Source organism: Oncorhynchus masou, chromosome 12, assembly GCF_036934945.1.
Source record: "Oncorhynchus masou masou isolate Uvic2021 chromosome 12, UVic_Omas_1.1, whole genome shotgun sequence".
Taxonomy (NCBI): Eukaryota; Metazoa; Chordata; class Actinopteri; order Salmoniformes; family Salmonidae; genus Oncorhynchus; species Oncorhynchus masou.
In genome coordinates, this window is record NC_088223.1 from 86,266,562 (window position 1) to 86,285,385 (window position 18,824).

The 18,824-nt window shown below is 43.0% G+C and overlaps 1 protein-coding gene across 3 annotated transcripts in view; it reads left to right on the forward strand.

Annotated features, from left to right (window-relative positions):
* Positions 1 to 18,824, forward strand: part of LOC135549241 (BTB/POZ domain-containing protein KCTD16-like) — a 129,146-nt gene that overhangs the window by 4,809 nt on the left and 105,513 nt on the right. The window contains exon 3 of one of the 3 annotated variants that reach the window (XM_064979264.1): positions 14,839 to 14,859. The exons of 1 other annotated variant lie outside the window; for it this stretch is intronic. In XM_064979264.1, coding sequence (XP_064835336.1) covers positions 14,839 to 14,859 — 21 coding nt within the window. Of the gene's footprint in view, positions 1 to 14,838; positions 14,860 to 15,545; positions 15,594 to 18,824 lie in introns of all 3 variants that reach the window. One more of the 3 variants, XM_064979265.1, reaches the window with a different exon arrangement.

An 18,824-nucleotide genomic window follows, 5' to 3' on the forward strand; every position in this document is an offset into this window, starting at 1 on the left:
ACTTAAAGATATATGAATGAGTGATGGTACAGAGCAGCATAGGCAAGATACAGTAGATGGTATTGATAACAGTATATACATATGAGATGAGTATGTAAACAAAGTGGCATAGTTAAAGTGGCTAGTGATACATGTATTACATAAAGATGCAGTAGATGATATAGAGTACTGTATATACCTATACATATGAGATGAATAATGTTGGGTATGTAAACATTATATTAGGTAGCATTGTTTAAAGTGGCTAGTGATATATTTTACATAATTTCCCATCAATTCCCATTATTAAAGTGGCTGGAGTTGAGTCAGTGTCAGTGTGTTGGCAGCAGCCACTCAATGTTAGTGGTGGCTGTTTAACAGTCTGATGGCCTTGAGATAGAAGCTGTTTTTCAGTCTCTCGGTCCCAGCTTTGATGCACCTGTACTGACCTCGCCTTCTGGATGATAGCGGGGTGAACAGGCAGTGGCTCGGGTGGTTGTTGATGATCTTTATGGCATTCCTGTGACATCGGGTGGTGTAGGTGTCCTGGAGGGCAGGTAGTTTGCCCCCGGTGATGCGTTGTGCACACCTCACTACCCTCTGGAGAGCCTTACGGTTGTGGGTGGAGCAGTTGCCGTACCAGGCGGTGATACAGCCCAACAGGATGCTCTCGATTGTGCATCTGTAGAAGTTTGTGAGTGCTTTTGGTGACAAGCCGAATTTCTTCAGCCTCCTGAGGTTGAAGAGGCGCTGCTGGTTAGAGCGTTGGGCCAGTAACCGAAAGATTGCTAGGTTGAATCCCAGAGCAGACAAGGTGAAAAATCTGTTGATGTGCTCTTGAGCAAGGCACTTAACCCTAATACCTCCAGGGTTGCTGTTGAATGTCAAACCCTGGCTGTGACCCTGCTCTCTGGGGGTCTCGGGAAGAGTGGGATATGCAAAAATCAGGTGTGAAATAGAACAAATATAAGCACCCACCATATTGTTATGGACTAAACGTTCAAATCCTGTTGCTGCAGTATTATGTTGCTGTGACAGTATAGGTCAAATTAAGATTAAATGTTCCAGCTTTGAAAGTCCCCTTACATGTTGGAAAGAGCTACATACCGAGCCTCAGGGAAATCTCCTATTTGCTTTGAATGTTTCATCCCTTGTGTTGCACTTGAGCAAACATATACAATATTTAATTTGTTTGCATCAGGACTCAGGACGCAACTGGCATTAGACCTCGTTTTTTGAATACTGTGAGAAGTCAGCCGGGGCCATGGTAAAGATACCAAACATGCCTCGGAGGTATACCTCTAATTGTGAGATCAGTATGTTCAGCTCTGTTGATGGGGGCCCAAGGTGTTGGTAATCTATTCAGAAGGGTGTGCGTGCCTGTGGAGGGGAATGTGTGTGTGTGTGTGTGGAAGAGGCAGACAGAGCAGACAATTATCAAAATCCATCACCCCTGAATCAAATGTTTGCCCATTAGAGATGTTATAGGCTGACATTTCTGTGCAGAGCTACCGTTTAATCACTACGCCTTCCTCCACGGTGTTGCCAAGATGTCTGCAATCAGCACACAACCTGTCCAACAGAGCGCCGACCAGCGACATTGTAGCTGGACCCACAGCAATTAGCCTGCAACACAAAAATGGTCAACACTGGTTAAGCTCTTAAAACTGTGAAGCAGGGAGATAAGCGCAGATACATATAAACGTGTAAACGTATATGCTGTAATGATCTGTCCTGATCTGTACCAGCGAGGGGCCCAGATCCTTCCTCCTGATTATATTGCACCAAGGCCAACTGAAGGACGGCTTTATTGTTTTGATTCATTGGCTTCAGAGGGTTTTTTTCAGCTCTCCCTCGTCTTCAAAACCTACTATTGAGTGGGTCAGCTTCTCCCCACATTCCTCCTCTGGTTTCAGAGGGTGAACTATTTCCTTCGACTTGCAGAGGCAGACATAATGCTAACGGCCACGCTAACAGCCACCACGCTAACAAACGCCACGCTAACAACAGCCAGAAAAGGTTTGTCTCATTCCCAGGCAGCTTAATGCACTGTGTAACTGCACTAAGAGCTGCAGAACACTCTGCAGTCCAGGGAGTTTAATGCCACTCGATTCTTGGATCAAGCCTTTGTGCTCTTTCTGTAGCATTTAGAGCATGTAAACGCTGTGCAGATAGATAGGTGGGCCAACTGTGCAAGTAGATAGCTGGGCCGACTGTGCAGATATATAGCTGGGCCGACCGTGCAGATATATAGCTGGACCGACCGTGCAGGTAGATAGCTGGGCCGACTGTGCAGGTAGCTACCTGAGCTGATCGTGCAGGTAGATAGCTGGGCTGACTGTGCAGGTACAGTTGAGGTCGGAAGTTTACATACATGTAGGTTGGAGTCATTAAAACTAGTTTTTCAACCACTCCACAAATGTCTAGTTAACAAACTATAGTTTTGGCAAGTCGGTTAGGACATCTACTTTGTGCATGACACAAGTAATTTTTCCAACAATTGTTTACAGACAGATTATTTCACTTATAATTAATTCACTGTTTCACAATTACAGTGGATCAGAAGTTTACATACAGTAAGTTGACTGTGCCTTTAAACAGATTGGAAAATTCCAGAAAATGATGTCATGGCTTTAGAAGCTTCTGAAAAGCTAATTGACATAATTTGAGACAATTGGAGGTGTACCTGTGGATGTATTTCAAGGTCTACCTTCAAACTCAGTGCCTCTTTGCTTGACATCATGGGAAAATCAAAAGAAATCAACCAAGACCTCAGAAAGGAAATTGTAGACCTCCACAAGTCTGGTTCATCCTCGGGAGCAATTTCCAAATGCCTGAAGTTACCACGTAGATCTGTACAAACAATAGTACGCAGTATAAACACCATGGGACCACGCAGCCATCATACCGCTCAGGAAGGAGACACTTTCTGTCTCCTAGAGATGAACTTACTCTGGTGCGAAAAGTGCAAATCAATCCCAGAACAACAGCAAAGTACCTTGTACAAAAGTATCTATGTCCACAGTAAAATGAGTCCTATATTGACAACCTGAAAGGCCGCTCAGCAAGGAAGAAGCTACTGCTCCAAAACCACCATAAAAAAGCCAGACTACGGTTTGTAACTGCACATGGGGACAAAGATCTTACTTTTTGGAGAAATGTCCTCTGATCTGATGAAGCAAATATAGAACTGATTGGCCATAATGACCATCGTTATGTTTGGAGGAAAAAAGGGGTGGCTTGCAAGCCGAAGAACACCATCCCAACCGTGAAGCAAGGGGGTGGCAGCATCATCTTGTGGGGGTGCTTTGCTGCATACTAATTGAGTGTATGTAAACTTCTGACCCACTGGGAATGTGATGAAAGAAATAAAAGCTGAAATAAATCATTCTCTCAACTATTATTCTGACATTTCACATTCTTAAAATAAGGTGGTGATCCTAACTGGCCTAAAACCGGGAATTTTTACTCAGATTAAATGTCAGGAATTGTGAAAAACTGACTTTAAATATATTTGGCTAAGATGTATGTAAACTTCTGACTTGAACTGTAGATAGCTAGACCAACTGTTCTCTCCAGCGTTGGTGTATGCTGCATTTCCAATGATTTCTTTACTTCAGCTGAAGCATGCAGAGCCGGGGGCTGATGGGTGGGTGCTTTTGTTTTAGTCTCATCTCTCATTGCAGCGCTTCACTACCTCATTATTTCCACCTTAGCAGTTACTGGTGCTGTTCTACTTCACAAAATTACCCAAAGACAAATGTCCACAATGTGTGGACAATAAAGTTTTTCTAATTCTAAATTCACATTTTTATGACTATGTCATTGTGCCACTGCTGCCCCACAATGCAAGGTTACCAAGTCTATTTATGTAGAAAGGAGTGAGATGCAATATTGCCTTGGCTTTCTGTGTGAATGTAGTGGCTTTCCGTAAGGTTCACATTACTTGCTCATAGATACGGCATTAAGTGTAGTATACACTGTTTGGGGTTTTGAATTCTACTGTCAACAGTTGCAATGGTGAGGTAAAATCAGTCCTAGATGATTTACAACTAAATAAACGCTTGAGAACCTTGAATTTGACAGTTTGATACAATTGCAAGCTTCTAGATCTTTAGGTAAACCATACTGCATTTTATATACCCGGCTGAAGTACCTGGTTGTAGACTGTAAGGTAAACCATACTGCATTTTATATACCCAGCTGAAGTACCTGGTTGTAGACTGTAAGGTAAACCATACTGCATTTCATATACCCAGCTGAAGTACCTGGTTGTAGACTGTAAGGTAAACCATACTGCATTTCATATACAAGGCTGAAGTACCTGGTTGTAGACTGTAAGGTAAACCATACTGCATTTCATATACCCAGCTGAAGTACCTGGTTGTAGACTGTAAGGTAAACCATACTGCATTTCATATACAAGGCTGAAGTACCTGGTTGTAGACTGTAAGGTAAACCATACTGCATTTCACATACATGGCTGAAGTACCTGGTTGTAGACTGTAAGGTAAACCATACTGCATTTCACATACAAGGCTGAAGTACCTGGTTGTAGACTGTAAGGTAAACCATACTGCATTTCATATACAAGGCTGAAGTACCTGGTTGTAGACTGTAAGGTAAACCATACTGCATTTCATATACAAGGCTGAAGTACCTGGTTGTAGACTGTAAGGTAAACCATACTGCATTTCACATACATGGCTGATGGAGCTAATTGATATGGCTAGACTACAGCTTATGCTGTGTCCCTCTGCCAGTGGTTGATTTATAGAGGGTCCTGGAAAAGGAGGAAACTCAGTGGAGGTGCTCTCTGTCTGTCTCCTGCCTTATCTTACTTTATACAGATTTTTACAGTTGATGAAGGGATGCTGTTTGTTCCTTTCTGCAGATCCTGAGAAACTCTCCTGAGTGCAGAACTGATTTCCTCTCGACCCCTCTGTGACACAGAAAAATGGCCCAGATTGTCACCGTCAATCATGAGATTAAATTGTCACCCTGTCTGTCTGTATTTGGTGGACAGTAAATGACTGCAGAAAAATGTCTCAGCTTGTCATCGCCTTCGCACAATAAGTTCCCATTAGACCCCAGCCAGCTGGGAGTTCCTGGGTCACCCACTCACTGGAGGATCCCTTGAGCTATATTGCAGGAATAGGGCTATTGACTTATTCCCAAGAGCTCATGAAGGATGAGGTTCTAGAATGGGTGGGTTTTCTGATTTGAATTGGTGCATCTTCTATACCCTCCATACTCAAATTTTCTTCTTCTTAATTTTTTTACGAGGTCGGGCTTTGACCACTGGTATCATATAAACACACATAAAACATGGAATAATACATAGAATTTGTGGAAATTAGCTTTAAAACAGCAAAAAAATCTCTGCCCCATGCAAAATGTGGAGAATTGCGGGAAATTAGCTTAAAAAAATTCACACTTTGCAGCTATAGATACACGTATAAAAGATAGTCTACTGTGGATATTCTGAGATTTTATGTATATTTAAAAGTACATTTGAATTGAATGTGCGATCACAATTGAATTATGTTACACAGCTGATGTGTAGTTCAGTGCAGTATATAAGTGTCATATAACATCTTACTGAAGTTTTACTGATCATTACTTTTATTTTTTAAGTGAATCTTCCCTCATACGAGCATTTATGTGGATCATAAATTACAAGGTCACAAGGTTTGGAAAAAGTATGAAATCACATCTAACGTTATCAACTCATATTTCCTTTCAGTTCAGCAGCTTTTGTGGTATTTAGAGTACAATTGATCACACGATGTGCGCCCTCTGACAGGTTGGGAAACTGCTTGGCAAATTGCCTGAGCCTCCCACACCTCTGGGAGACCTTATAGAAGAAAACCAATTTGAGAGAAATTCAGTAAACAGTGAAAAACACAAGGTGCAAATACATTCTCTCACTTAAATGTGCAATATGCAGAAATCTCTCCACCATTTCCTGTTTGCTAAAATTCTAATAGTTCGCCTAATGTCAGTTTATGTGACATTTTTTTTATATTTATATCTGTAATAAAGCCCTTTTGTGGGGAACAACTCATGTGAAACCTTCCAGCCATAATGGACTGACTGGCAGGATCAGTGCCAGCCTGCCAGGGAAATGCTCTTTTCAAAAAGGCACAGTCGGCTGGGCTCTGATGGCTGTCTGGAATGTAGCCACATCTAACATACAGTAGAATGTGGGGAGATGGATAATACCTGAGCTGTGTTTTCACTTCAATGATGCAGTAATAAAAATGGCCTGAAAGGGTCTGAAGGAAACTATCCAGGAGCCCTTCAGAAATATAACCTTGAGATGGAGAATGACGTTAAGTCTCCGTCAGCATGCCTTTAAAGGACAGACCGGTTTGGCTTGAATTATTGTAACTTGTAATATATCTGTTGATGGCTGCACGAATTGTCTGATGTTTTGTAGAAATATTACGGTGGAGGTAAAATGACATTTTCTTGGTATGCAACTGGGACAGCTTTGTGGGCAGCGTACAGAGGAGATGCGAGTTTGATTATAATTGTGACGTGCTCAGCTTGCTATTATGACCCACCTTGAAGTCTACAACAGTGTGAAACTGGCTGTGCTGCCCCTGTTCTGTCCCAAAAGTCATCCTATTCTATATAGTGCACTACTTCTGAACAAGGCCCATAGGCCTCTGGCCAATCGTAGTAGACTATGTAGGGTATAGGTTGCCGTTTGGAACACATCCCTGTCGAGGAGCTATCTTAAGGAATCCTTCTCTTCTCTCAGGGATGAGGCATGACAAACACCCTTGCTCAGAACATGAAAGGAAATTGTGACTAGGCAGCAGTAATTTAACAAACTGCAATTAAGAGTTCTTGCATTAAATATGTCCAGGGCTTTTAATTCAGTCTGGCAATTTAATTAATTTCAGGAAACCACACACACCACTCATTTGAAACTTTTTGACAGATACTGACCCCTGAGAGAGAGGTTCTGGTAGTTTTGCACTGGTATATTTTGGTAGAGCATGTTCCCCCTGGACTGCTCCTACTCACACATCACATGGTGATTTAGACATGATTTACATCTTAGCCATTTAGCAGACACTCTTATCCAGAATGACTTACAGTAGTGAGTGCATAAGTCTTCATATTTGTTCATACTGGTCCCCCATGGGAATTGAACCCACAACCCTGGTGTTGCAAGTGCCATATATGAAGACATGCAGCAAGGACAAGCATGCTTACCTATACAACTCTTTGATGTAATGGAATTGATTTTTTAATTTTTAATTTATTTCACCTTTATTTAACCAGGTAGGCTAGTTGAGAACAAATTCTCATTTGCAACTGCTACGTGGCCAAGATAAAGCAAAGCAGTGTGACACAGACAACAACACAGAGTTAAACATGGAGTAAACAATAAACAAGTCAATAACATAGTAGAAAAAAATGTATCTATATACATTGTGTGCAAAAGGCATGAGGAGGTAGGCAATAAATAGGCCATATGAGCGAATAATTACAATTTAGCAGAATAACACTGGAGTGATAAATGATCAGATGAACATGTGCAGGCAGAGATACTGGTGTGCAAAAGAGCAGAAAAGTAAATAAAATAAAAACAGTATGGGGATGAGGTAGGTAAATTGGGTGGGCTATTTACCGATGGACTATGTACAGCTGCAGCGATTGGTTAGCTGCTCAGATAGCAGATGTTTAAAGTTGGCGAGGGAGATAAAAGTCTCCAACTTCAGAGATTTTCCCAATTCGTTCCAGAATGATAAATAGTAAGTGTTAAATCATCCCTAGATGATGAAACAGAAGATATGTCACTGTCCTGCTGTCACCATCCAAGCACATCTTCTCACAGATCTTACTGTATATAGAATGGCTGTGGCATAGATAAACATAACAAAGAGAATGAAATCTTTGTCTGATACAGTCTTATAGACATAGTTTGTCGGTCTGAGATATGCTTTCCATGCATGTTTATACACATACAATATACAGTGTTTCATTAAACAAGTGAGTGAATTCGGTTTAGGCAAAATTAAAACAGAACAGTACATTTCTCTATAGACAGAAAACATATTATTATGGTTAAACACTGAAAATATTTAGTGTGATGACTATGTGACTGATGCTCAATCACATCGGACACAAAATAACGGAAAATATAATTGCTTAAAAAAACTGTAATTCTGGTGGAAGCAATCTTCCACTCAAACAGTAGAAATTAATTAGAAACTATTTTCAACATCAAAAAGAATAAAGAAATATTTATACATTTCTTCTAAGCAAAATGTCAATGAGAACCCTAGAAGTTTGCTGAGTCCGTTGTGCTACACAGACTATGGGTCTCTGCTTTTCCTCCAAAGCTCCCATTAGCATAAACTCTCCAAATGTCATCCGTGGGAGGTCCAGCAACAGTTATGATCAACATTGGGTGAATATCATTATGTGTGATTATTCCCTTCAAAATGGTTATATGCTATGTTTATATGCTGTGGCCTTCAGTGGCCACTTCCCAGTCCTGACCAAGCATAATACCTCCATCTACTAATGTGTTCGAATGCAGTAAGCTCTAGACGTGTGGATATATCTGGCATTAGTGCAATGAAGATTTGTATTATCCTTCTGTTCACAAATGTATCTGATTACTGTTCGCTTACTTTGCAAGTGTACATTTGAAGACAAATGTTTGCAAGATCACAGTCTTGGATAATGAGCACACAATTCCCTCTACTGCATGAGAATGCCTGAGTCAACAATCGCCTCGTCTCAACAACTCTTTCCTACCAATGAGCAGTGGAACAGTGCTAGCTAAGGACAATTATACTCTCTGGAGGCTCTTAGCTTTGTGATGAGAATGTGTATAAGTGGACATGTGTGGAAGGCTGATCCGGGAATGTGGCCTATGGCCGTTATAGGCGTTGGTGGGATTGAAGGTCAGTATCAATTGAATAAAGACGTCCTTTCCAATGCTTCTAGTGTAAACAGTTCTAGGAAACCTGGTTGTCCCAGAGGACTAGGTTTGGGTGGCAGGGGAAGTAAATTGTAGAGTATTCCTCTATGACATCTGTGTTATTTGAACTATGCCTTCCTTACCCAAGGAGCTGTAGCTACGGAGGGAGGGCCAGGAGAACTCTGAGGGGAAGATGCAGTAGCTTCATTGATTCTCTGTACAAGCTGTGTGAAGACCAGGGTCATGCCATAAGAAGCCAATTGGGTACATTTCGAAGCACAGTTTTAGGGTTAACAAACATTTAGGGTTAACAACCAACAACCATTTTTATTGTCAAATCGTAAGATCATTTCAACATTGCTTCCTTTCCTCCACCCACACACACACCATTAGGGAAGTTTGCATTTGCTCTTCAAACGGTTTCCGTGCCTTCCTAGAGACGGCTGAAGTTTTCCAGTGAGTCTTCCAGACATCAAAGCCTAGTCAGGTTTGAGAGAGAGAGAGAGAGAGAGACAGAAAGAGAGAGAGAGAGAGAGAGAGACAGAAAGAGAGACAGAGAGAGAGAGAGAAACAGAGAGAGAAAGAGACAGAAAGAGAAAAGAGAGAGAGAGAGAGAGAGAGAGAGAGAGAGAGAGAAAACACGTCAGCAGGACGTTATTCTGTTTTCACATTCACTCAGGCATGGAGGGAGGAAATGCACTGCACACTTCATAATGCAGCACTCACACACGGTAACTGAATTAGCTCTGCAGCAAAGCTCCAACATCAGCAGCACCAATGGAGGGAGAAAGACAATGTGTCTGGTTCTGCCTTCTATGGCTCTCTGACTGCATGCGCTTTGAGGAACGGTGGCTCTGAGAGGAAAACGTCCCCAGCCATCCCTTGAGACAAACACAAGTTAATCCTCTCTGAGAAAAATAACATTTCTAGTCTGATGTGCCATTGTTTTGATTAATTTGTCTCTGTCAGACTCTCTCACTCTCGCTTTCTCTTGCGGTACCTCATGATGTCCAAGTTTGCCTCATTGCACCAATTGCACTGACAGCAAATCATGTTGAAAATAACTCAGATTGCACCACAGCCAGTATAATCCTGGAATTTAGACAGATAGGAAATAAGCTGAGATGTTGTGCAGTAGTTAAATCCACTGCATCAGCCAGCAGCATGGTTTCAGGGGGTTGTGGCCTTACAGTGTAATAAGTTATTATGCACATATAAAACCAATGTTTATCTTTAGCCGTGTACCAAAATGTTTTGTTTGCTGACAGTATGTAGCTGACTATGACAACGGAACTGTGGGCTATGCTCAGTTTATCGTCATCTTCCTGAGCCATTCCTACAGGCTATTCCCATGCCACTGCCTAATTCCTCAATCAGTCAAAATATCTTTAATACAACCTTTACAATATAGTAAACTCATTTTGAAATATATGTTCATCTCCAAACATTATGATGAATAATGGAATAATCTCATCAGCATTTAATGCACTGGTTGCTATATTTCATAGCCTTTCATATCTTCTTGATATGCCACACCTGTAGGGTGGATGGATTATTTTGGCAAAGGAGAAATGCCCACTATAACAGGGATGTAAACACATTTATGCACAACATTTGAGAGAAATAAACTTTTTGTGCCTACAGTATGGAACATTTCTTAAATTTCAGCTCATGAAACATGGGACCAACATTTTACATGTTCATATTTTTGTTCAGTGTAGCTCCAAATAGTTAATTGGGTGTGGAAATGTCAGTGGCAGTCTGCTTTGTGTTGTGTTGGGGGCCTTTTAGCTTCTAATTCCTGCACATTCAATATGAATGTGATGAGATCTTTCTAAATTCCTTCTCTGCCGTCTCTCTATCGACTGTTACAGTGTAGGCAGACAAACACTCTCCAACACACTGGCCTCTGATTCATTATGAACAGATGATGTCTATATAAACGTCCCATAATCTGCAAACAATAGCATGACCATTTTCATGCCCCAACAGAGCCCTCCCAGTGCTCTCTCTATCTCACTCACTCACTCACTCACTCACTCACTCACTCACTCACTCACCACCATCACTCACTCACTCACTCACTCACTCACTCACTCACTCACTCACTCACTCACTCACTCACTCACTCACTCACTCACTCACTCACTCACTCACTCACTCACTCACTCTCTCTCTCTCTCTCTCTCTCTCTCTCTCTCTCTCTGTGTATACACTAAATGACTAAAAGTATGTGGACACCTGCTCATCCAACATCTCACTCCAAAATAATGGGAATAAATATGGAGTTGGTCCTCCCTTTGACTATAACAGCCTCCACTCTTCTGGGAAAGCTTCCCACTAGATGTTGGAACATTGCTGTGGGAACTTGCTTCCATTCAGCGCCCAACCATTGCTCTCAACCATTAGTGAGGTTGGGCTCTGATGTTGCGCGATTAGTTCTGACTCGCAGTCGGCGTTCCAATTCATCCTCAATGTATTCAGTGGGGTTGAGGTCAGGGCTCTGTGCAGGCCAGTGAAGTTCTTCCACACTGATCTCGACAAACATTTTCTGCATGGACCTTGCTTTGTGCACGGGGACATTGTCATGCTGAAAAAGAAAAGGGCCTTCCCCAAATTGTTGCTACAAAGTTGGAAGCACAGAATCATCTAGAGTGTCATTGTATGCTGTAGCGTCCCTTCACTAGAACTAAGGGGCCTAGCCCAGATCATTATTCATCCTCCACCAAGAGGTACAGTTGGCACTATGCATTGGGGCAGGTAGTGTTCTCCTGGCATCCGCCAAACCCATATTTGTCCGTCGTACTGCCAGATGGTGAAATGTGAATCATCACTCCAGAGAACGCATTTCCACTGCTCCAGAGTCCAATGGCGGCAAGCTTTACACCACTCCAGCCAACGCTTGGCATTGCACATGGTGATATTAGGCTTGTGTGTGGCTGCTTGGCCATGGAAACCATTTCATGATGCCTCCACCAAACAGTTGTTGTACTGACACTGCTTCCAGACGCAGTTTGGAACTCAATAGTGAGTGTTGCAACCAAGTTCAAACAATTTTTACACACTACGCGTGGTCTCGTTCTGTGAGCTTGTGTGGCCTACCATTTTGCGGCTGAGCAGTTGTTGCTCTTAGACGTTTCCACTTCACAATAACAGCAATTACAGTTGACTGTGGCAGCTCTAGCAGGGCAGATATTTGACAAAATGTGAAGTCACTGAGCTCTTCAGTAAGGCCATTTTACTACAAATGTGTGTTTATGGAGTTTGCATGGCTGTGTACTCGATTTTATACACCTGGCAGCAATGGGTGTGGCTGAAATAGCCGAATCTACTAATTTGAAGGTGTCACGAACGTGAGGAGAGACGGACCAAGGCGCAGCGGATTTATTATAAAGTGAAACTTAGCAAAACAAAACAATAAATCAAATAAACTAACAACGAGATGCGACTACGTGGTGCACATGCACAAAACACAAAATAATACCCCACAAACACAGGTGGGAAAAATGCTACCTAAATATGATCCCCAATTAGAGACAACGATTACCAGCTGCCTCTAATTGGGAATCATACAAATCACCAACATAAAAAAATAAACTACAACACCACATAGAAATAATAAACTCGAATACCCCCAGTCATGCCCTGACCTACTATACCATCAAGAAACAAGGGCTCTCTATGGTCAGGGCGTGACAGAAGGGGTGTCCACATACCTTTGTGTATATATATATATATATACACTACCGTTCAAATGTTTGGGGTCACTTAGAAATATCCTTGTTTTGAAATAAAAGCACATTTTTTGTCCATTAAAATAACATCAAATTGATCAGAAATACAGTGTAGACATGGTTAATGTTGTAAATGACTATTGTAGATGGAAACGACAGATTTTTTAATGGAATATCTACATCAGCGTACAGAGGTCCTTTATCAGCAACCAATGGCATGTTGTGTTAGCTAATCCAAGTTGATCATTTTAAAAGGCTATTTGATCATTAGAAAACCCTTTTGCATTTATGTTAGCACAGCTTAAAACTGTTGTTCTGCATAAAGAAGCAATAAAACGGGCCTTCTTTAGACTAGCTGAGTATCTGGAGCATCAGCATTTGTGGGTTCGATTACAGGCTCAAAATTACCAGAAGGAAAGACTTTCTTCCGAAGCTTGTCAGTCTATTCTTGTTCTGAGAAAAGGAGGCTATTCCATGTGAGAAATTGTCAAGAAACTGAGGATCTCTTACAACGCTGTGTACTACTCCCTTCCCAGAACAGTGCAAACTGGCTCTAACTAGAATAGAAATAAGAGTGGGAGGCCCCGGTGCACAACTGAGCAAGTGCACAAATACATTAGAGTGTCTAATTTGAGAAACAGATGCCTCAACTGGCAGCTCACAAGTCCTCAACTGGCAGCTTCACTAAATAGTGCCCGCAAAACACCAACATCAACATCAACACCAACATCTCAATGTCAACAGTGAAGAGGCGACTACAGGATGCTGGCCTTCTAGTTCCTCTATCCAGTTCTCTAGCCTTTTAAAAATGATAAACTTGGATTAGCTAACACAACATGCCATTGGAACACATGAGTGATGGTTGCTGATAATGGACCTCTGAACGCCTATGTAGATATTCCATAAAAAACATCTGCCATTTCCAGCTACAATGGTCATTTACAACATTAACAATGTCTACACTGTTTTTCTGATCAATTTGATGTTATTTTAATGGACAAAAAAATGTGTTTTTCTTTAAAAAACAAGGACATTTCTAAATGACCCTAAACTTTTGAACAGTAGTATATATACACTGAACAAAAAATATAATATATATAACATATGCCTTATGGCTAATGAGACATGGTGTGATGAAAGAAACATACAGGAATTCAAATCCTTCTGTTCACCTGATTTAGAATTCCTCACAATCAAATGTAGACCGCATTATCTACCAAGAGAATTCTCTTCGATTATAATCACAGCCGTATATATCCCCCCCAAGCAGACACATCGATGGCTCTGAACAAACTTTATTTAACTCTTTGCAAACTGGAAACCATTTATCCGGAGGCTGCATTCATTGTAGCTGGGGATTTTAACAATCTGAAAACAAGACTCCCTAAATTTTATCAGCATATCTATTGCGCAACCAGGGGTGGAAAAACCTTGGATCATTGTTACTCTAACTTCCGCGACGCATATAAGGCCCTGCCCCGCCCCCTTTCGGAAAAGCTGACCAAGACTCCATTTAGCTGATCCCTGCCTACAGACAGAAACTAAAACTAGAGGCTCCCACGCTGAGGTCTGTCCAACGCTGGTCCGACCAAGCTGACTCCACACTCCAAGACTGCTTCCATCACGTGGACTGGGACATGTTTCGTATTGCGTCAGATAACAACATTGACGAATACGCTGATTCGGTGTGCGAGTTCATTAGAACGTGCGTTGAAGATGTCGTTCCCATAGCAACGATTAAAACATTCCCTAACCAGAAACCGTGGATTGATGGCAGCATTCGCGTGAAACTGAAAGCGCGAACCACTGCTTTTAATAAGGGCAAGGTGTCTGGTAACATGACCGAATACAAACAGTGCAGCTATTCCCTCCGCAAGGCTATCAAACAAGCTAAGCTAAGCTAGTCAGTACAGAGACAAAGTGAATCTCAATTCAACGGCTCAGACACAAGAGGCATGTGGCAGGGTCTACAGTCAATCACGGACTACAGGAAGAAATCCAGCCCAGTCACGGACCAGGATGTTTTGCTCCCAGGCAGACTAAATAACTTTTTTGCCCGCTTTGAGGACAATACAGTGCCACTGACACGGCCTGCAACGGAAACATGCGGTCTCTCCTTCACTGCAGCCGAGGTGAGTAAGACATTTAAACGTGTTAACCCTCGCAAAGCTGCAGGCCCAGACGGCATCCCCAGCCGTGCCCTCAGGGCATGCGCAGACCAGCTGGCCGGTGTGTTTACGGACATATTCAATCAATCCCTATACCAGTCTGCTGTTCCCACATGCTTCAAGAGGGCCACCATTGTTCCTGTTCCCAAGAAAGCTAAGGTAACTGAGCTAAACGATTACCGCCCCGTAGCACTCACTTCCGTCATCATGGAGTGCTTTGAGAGACTAGTCAAGGACCATATCACCTCCACCCTACCTGACACCCTAGACCCACTCCAATTTGCTTACCGCCCAAATAGGTCCACAGACGATGCAATCTCAACCACACTGCACACTGCCCTAACCCATCTGGACAAGAGGAATACATATGTGAGAATGCTGTTCATCGACTACAGCTCGGCATTCAACACCACAGTACCCTCCAAGCTCGTCATCAAGCTCAAGACCCTGGGTCTTGACCCCGCCCTGTGCAACTGGGTACTGGACTTCCTGACGGGCCGCCCCCAGGTGGTGAGGGTAGGTAACAACATCTCCTCCCCGCTGATCCTCAACACTGGGGCCCCACAAGGGTGCGTTCTGAGCCCTCTCCTGTACTCCCTGTTCACCCACGACTGCGTGGCCACGCACGCCTCCAACTCAATCATCAAGTTTACGGACGAAACAACAGTGGTAGGCTTGATTACCAACAACGACGAGACGGCCTACAGGGAGGAGGTGAGGGCCCTCGGAGTGTGGTGTCAGGAAAACAACCTCACACTCAACGTCAACAAAACTAAGGAGATGATTGTGGACTTCAGGAAACAGCAGAGGGAACACCCCCTATCCACATCGATGGAACAGTAGTGGAGAGGGTAGCAAGTTTTAAGTTCCTCGGCATACACATCACAGACAAACTGAATTGGTCCACTCACACAGACAGCATCGTGAAGAAGGTGCAGCAGCGCCTCTTCAACCTCAGGAGGCTGAAGAAATTCGGCTTGTCACCAAAAGCACTCAGAAACTTCTACAGATGCACAATCGAGAGCATCCTGGCGGGCTGTATCACCGCCTGGTACAGCAACTGCTCCGCCCTCAACCGTAAGGCTCTCCAGAGGGTAGTGAGGTCTGCACAACGCATCACCGGGGGCAAACTACCTGCCCTCCAGGACACCTACACCACCCGATGTTACAGGAAGGCCATAAAGATCATCAAGGACATCAACCACCCGAGCCACTGCCTGTTCACCCCGCTATCATCCAGAAGGCGAGGTCAGTACAGGTGCATCAAAGCTGGGACCGAGAGACTGAAAAACAGCTTCTATCTCAAGGCCATCAGACTGTTAAACAGCCACCACTAACATTGAGTGGCTGCTGCCAACACACTGACACTGACTCAACTCCAGCCACTTTAATAATGGGAATTGATGGGAAATGATGTAAATATATCACTAGCCACTTTAAACAATGCTACCTTATATAATGTTACTTACCCTACATTATTCATCTCATATGCATACGTATATACTGTACTCTATATCATCGACTGCATCCTTATGTAATACATGTATCACTAGCCACTTTAACTATGCCACTTTGTTTACATACTCATCTCATATGTATATACTGTACTCGATACCATCTACTGTATCTTGCCTATGCTGCTCTGTACCATCACTCATTCATATATCCTTATGTACATATTCTTTATCCCCTTACACTGTGTATAAGACAGTAGTTTAGGAATTGTTAGTTAGATTACTTGTTGGTTATTACTGCATTGTTGGAACTAGAAGCACAAGCATTTCGCTACACTCGCATTAACATCTGCTAACCATGTGAATGTGACAAATAAAATTTGATTTGATTTGAAGTATTCAGATCCTTTGCTATGAGACTCGAAATTGAGCTCAGGTGCATCCTGTTTCCATTGATCATCCTTGAGATGTTTCCACAATTTGATTGTCAATCTGTGGTAAATTAAATTAATTGGACATGATTTGGAAATGTGCACACCTGTCTATATAAGGTCCCACAGTTCACAGTGCATGTCAGAGCAAAAACCAAGCCATGAGGTCAAAGGATTTGTCCGTATACCTCTGAGACGGGATTATGTCGAGGCACAGATCTGGGAAAGGGTAGCAAAAGCTTTCTGCAGCATTGAAGGTCCCCAATAACACATTGACTTCCATCAATCTGAAATGGAAGAAGAACCACCAGGACTCTTCCTAGAGCTGTCCGTCCAGCCAAACTGCGGGGAGAAGGGACTTTTTCAGGGAGGTGACCAAGAACCCGAAGGTCAGTATGACAGAACTCCAGAGTTCCTCTGTGGAGATGGGAGAACCTTCCAGAAGGACAACCATCCCTGCAGCACTCCACCAATCAGACCTTTGTGGTAGAGTGGCCAGACTGAGGCCACTCTTCGGTAAAAGGCACATGACAGCCTGCTTGGAGTTTGCCAAAAGGCACCTAAAGGACTCAAACCATGAGAAGCAAGATTCTCTGGCTCGATGAAACCAAGTTTGAACTCTTTGGCCTGAATGCCAAGTGTGAAGTCTGGTGGAAACCTGGCACCATCCCTATGTTGAAACATAGTGGTGGCAGCATCATGCTGTGGGGATGTTTTTCAGCGGCAGGGACTTGGAGACCAGTCAGGATCGAGGCAAAGATGAACAGAGCAAAGTACAGGGAGATCCTTGATGAAAACCTGCTCCAGAGCGCTCAGGTCTTCAGCCTGGGTCGAAGGTTCACCTTCCAACAGGACAATGACCCTAAGTGCACAGCCAAGACACGCAGGAGTAGCTTCGGGACAAGTGTCCAAACTTATGACTGGTACTGTATATAGCAGGGAAGAGAAAGCCACAACCTCTGAAATACAGTAAAATAGAGCCAAAACCTCTGAAATACAATAAAAGAGAGCCTAAACCTCTGAAATATAGTAAGAGAGAGCCAAAACCTAAAATACAGGAAGAGAGAGCCAAAACCTCTGAAATACAGTAAGAGAGAGCAGTAGCCGTCTGAGTCTAGCACTTAACCATTACATTAGCTAAAAGCTGTTGGACCTACATTAGGCCACTCACTGGTGACAGGCTATCTATTGCATCGTGATCAGAGATCCATATAGGGCAGGCATATACTCAAAGCAGGCCTCAATGCCTGGTTAGTGGTGTCTCAAACAAGAACGATTAGCTCTTTCTAAAAGTTCTAACGCTTAATTGAGTCAGCATTCTGTTGCATTGAATTATACAGCAAGCTGTTGTAATATTGGATGACTGGCATTTGGATATTATTGTATTGTGAGGAAGGACATACTCAAGATCAAATTCTGCAGGCTGCTTAGCATTGAACTATGCTCAATATCTTACTAATTGCATGGATTACTGCATTAAATCACTACTTGGCTAGATCCCTATGCTAATTCTCATCAAGAAGCCTTGGTTTTTAATGTAGTGCTATACACCTCACGAAGAGAGACATGCCCGTAAAGTATACAGTCATAATAAGTCATAGCCAGTGTGCTCTAATGTCCAGACGCCCAGCCCTAGCCTGCAGCTTAGCAAATTGATGGATATGTTTTCCTCTGACCCTTGACCCCACTCGGCCAGCTCTTCGCCAGCACTCAGCCAGGCTTGAATGCCCCCTACACTTCAGGTCAGATACTATGCTGATACAAACAAAGTGAACAATATGGAGTGTTCCGCTTCTGGTAGTAATAATTAGCAGGTTTTTCGTAGGTTGCTAATCGTCTCTGGCAGCTGTAAAAGGACGGGTCACCTGATAGACTCGTGGGGCTTCTGAGGTTGTATGGGGACAGAGGAAGAAGCAAGAGGTGCTGCATGAAGCTATTACAGTAGGATAGGATATGCTGCTGGAAATGCCAAACCTGGACAGCTTGGTCCACAGGACTGACTGACTGGCACACCATGCAATGGCTAGTTGGCACGTTAAGGTTGAGTCTCACCCATGGGCTCCAAGGCTGCGTGCCTCTGCATGACAAGCCCCAGCATCAGCCCCAGC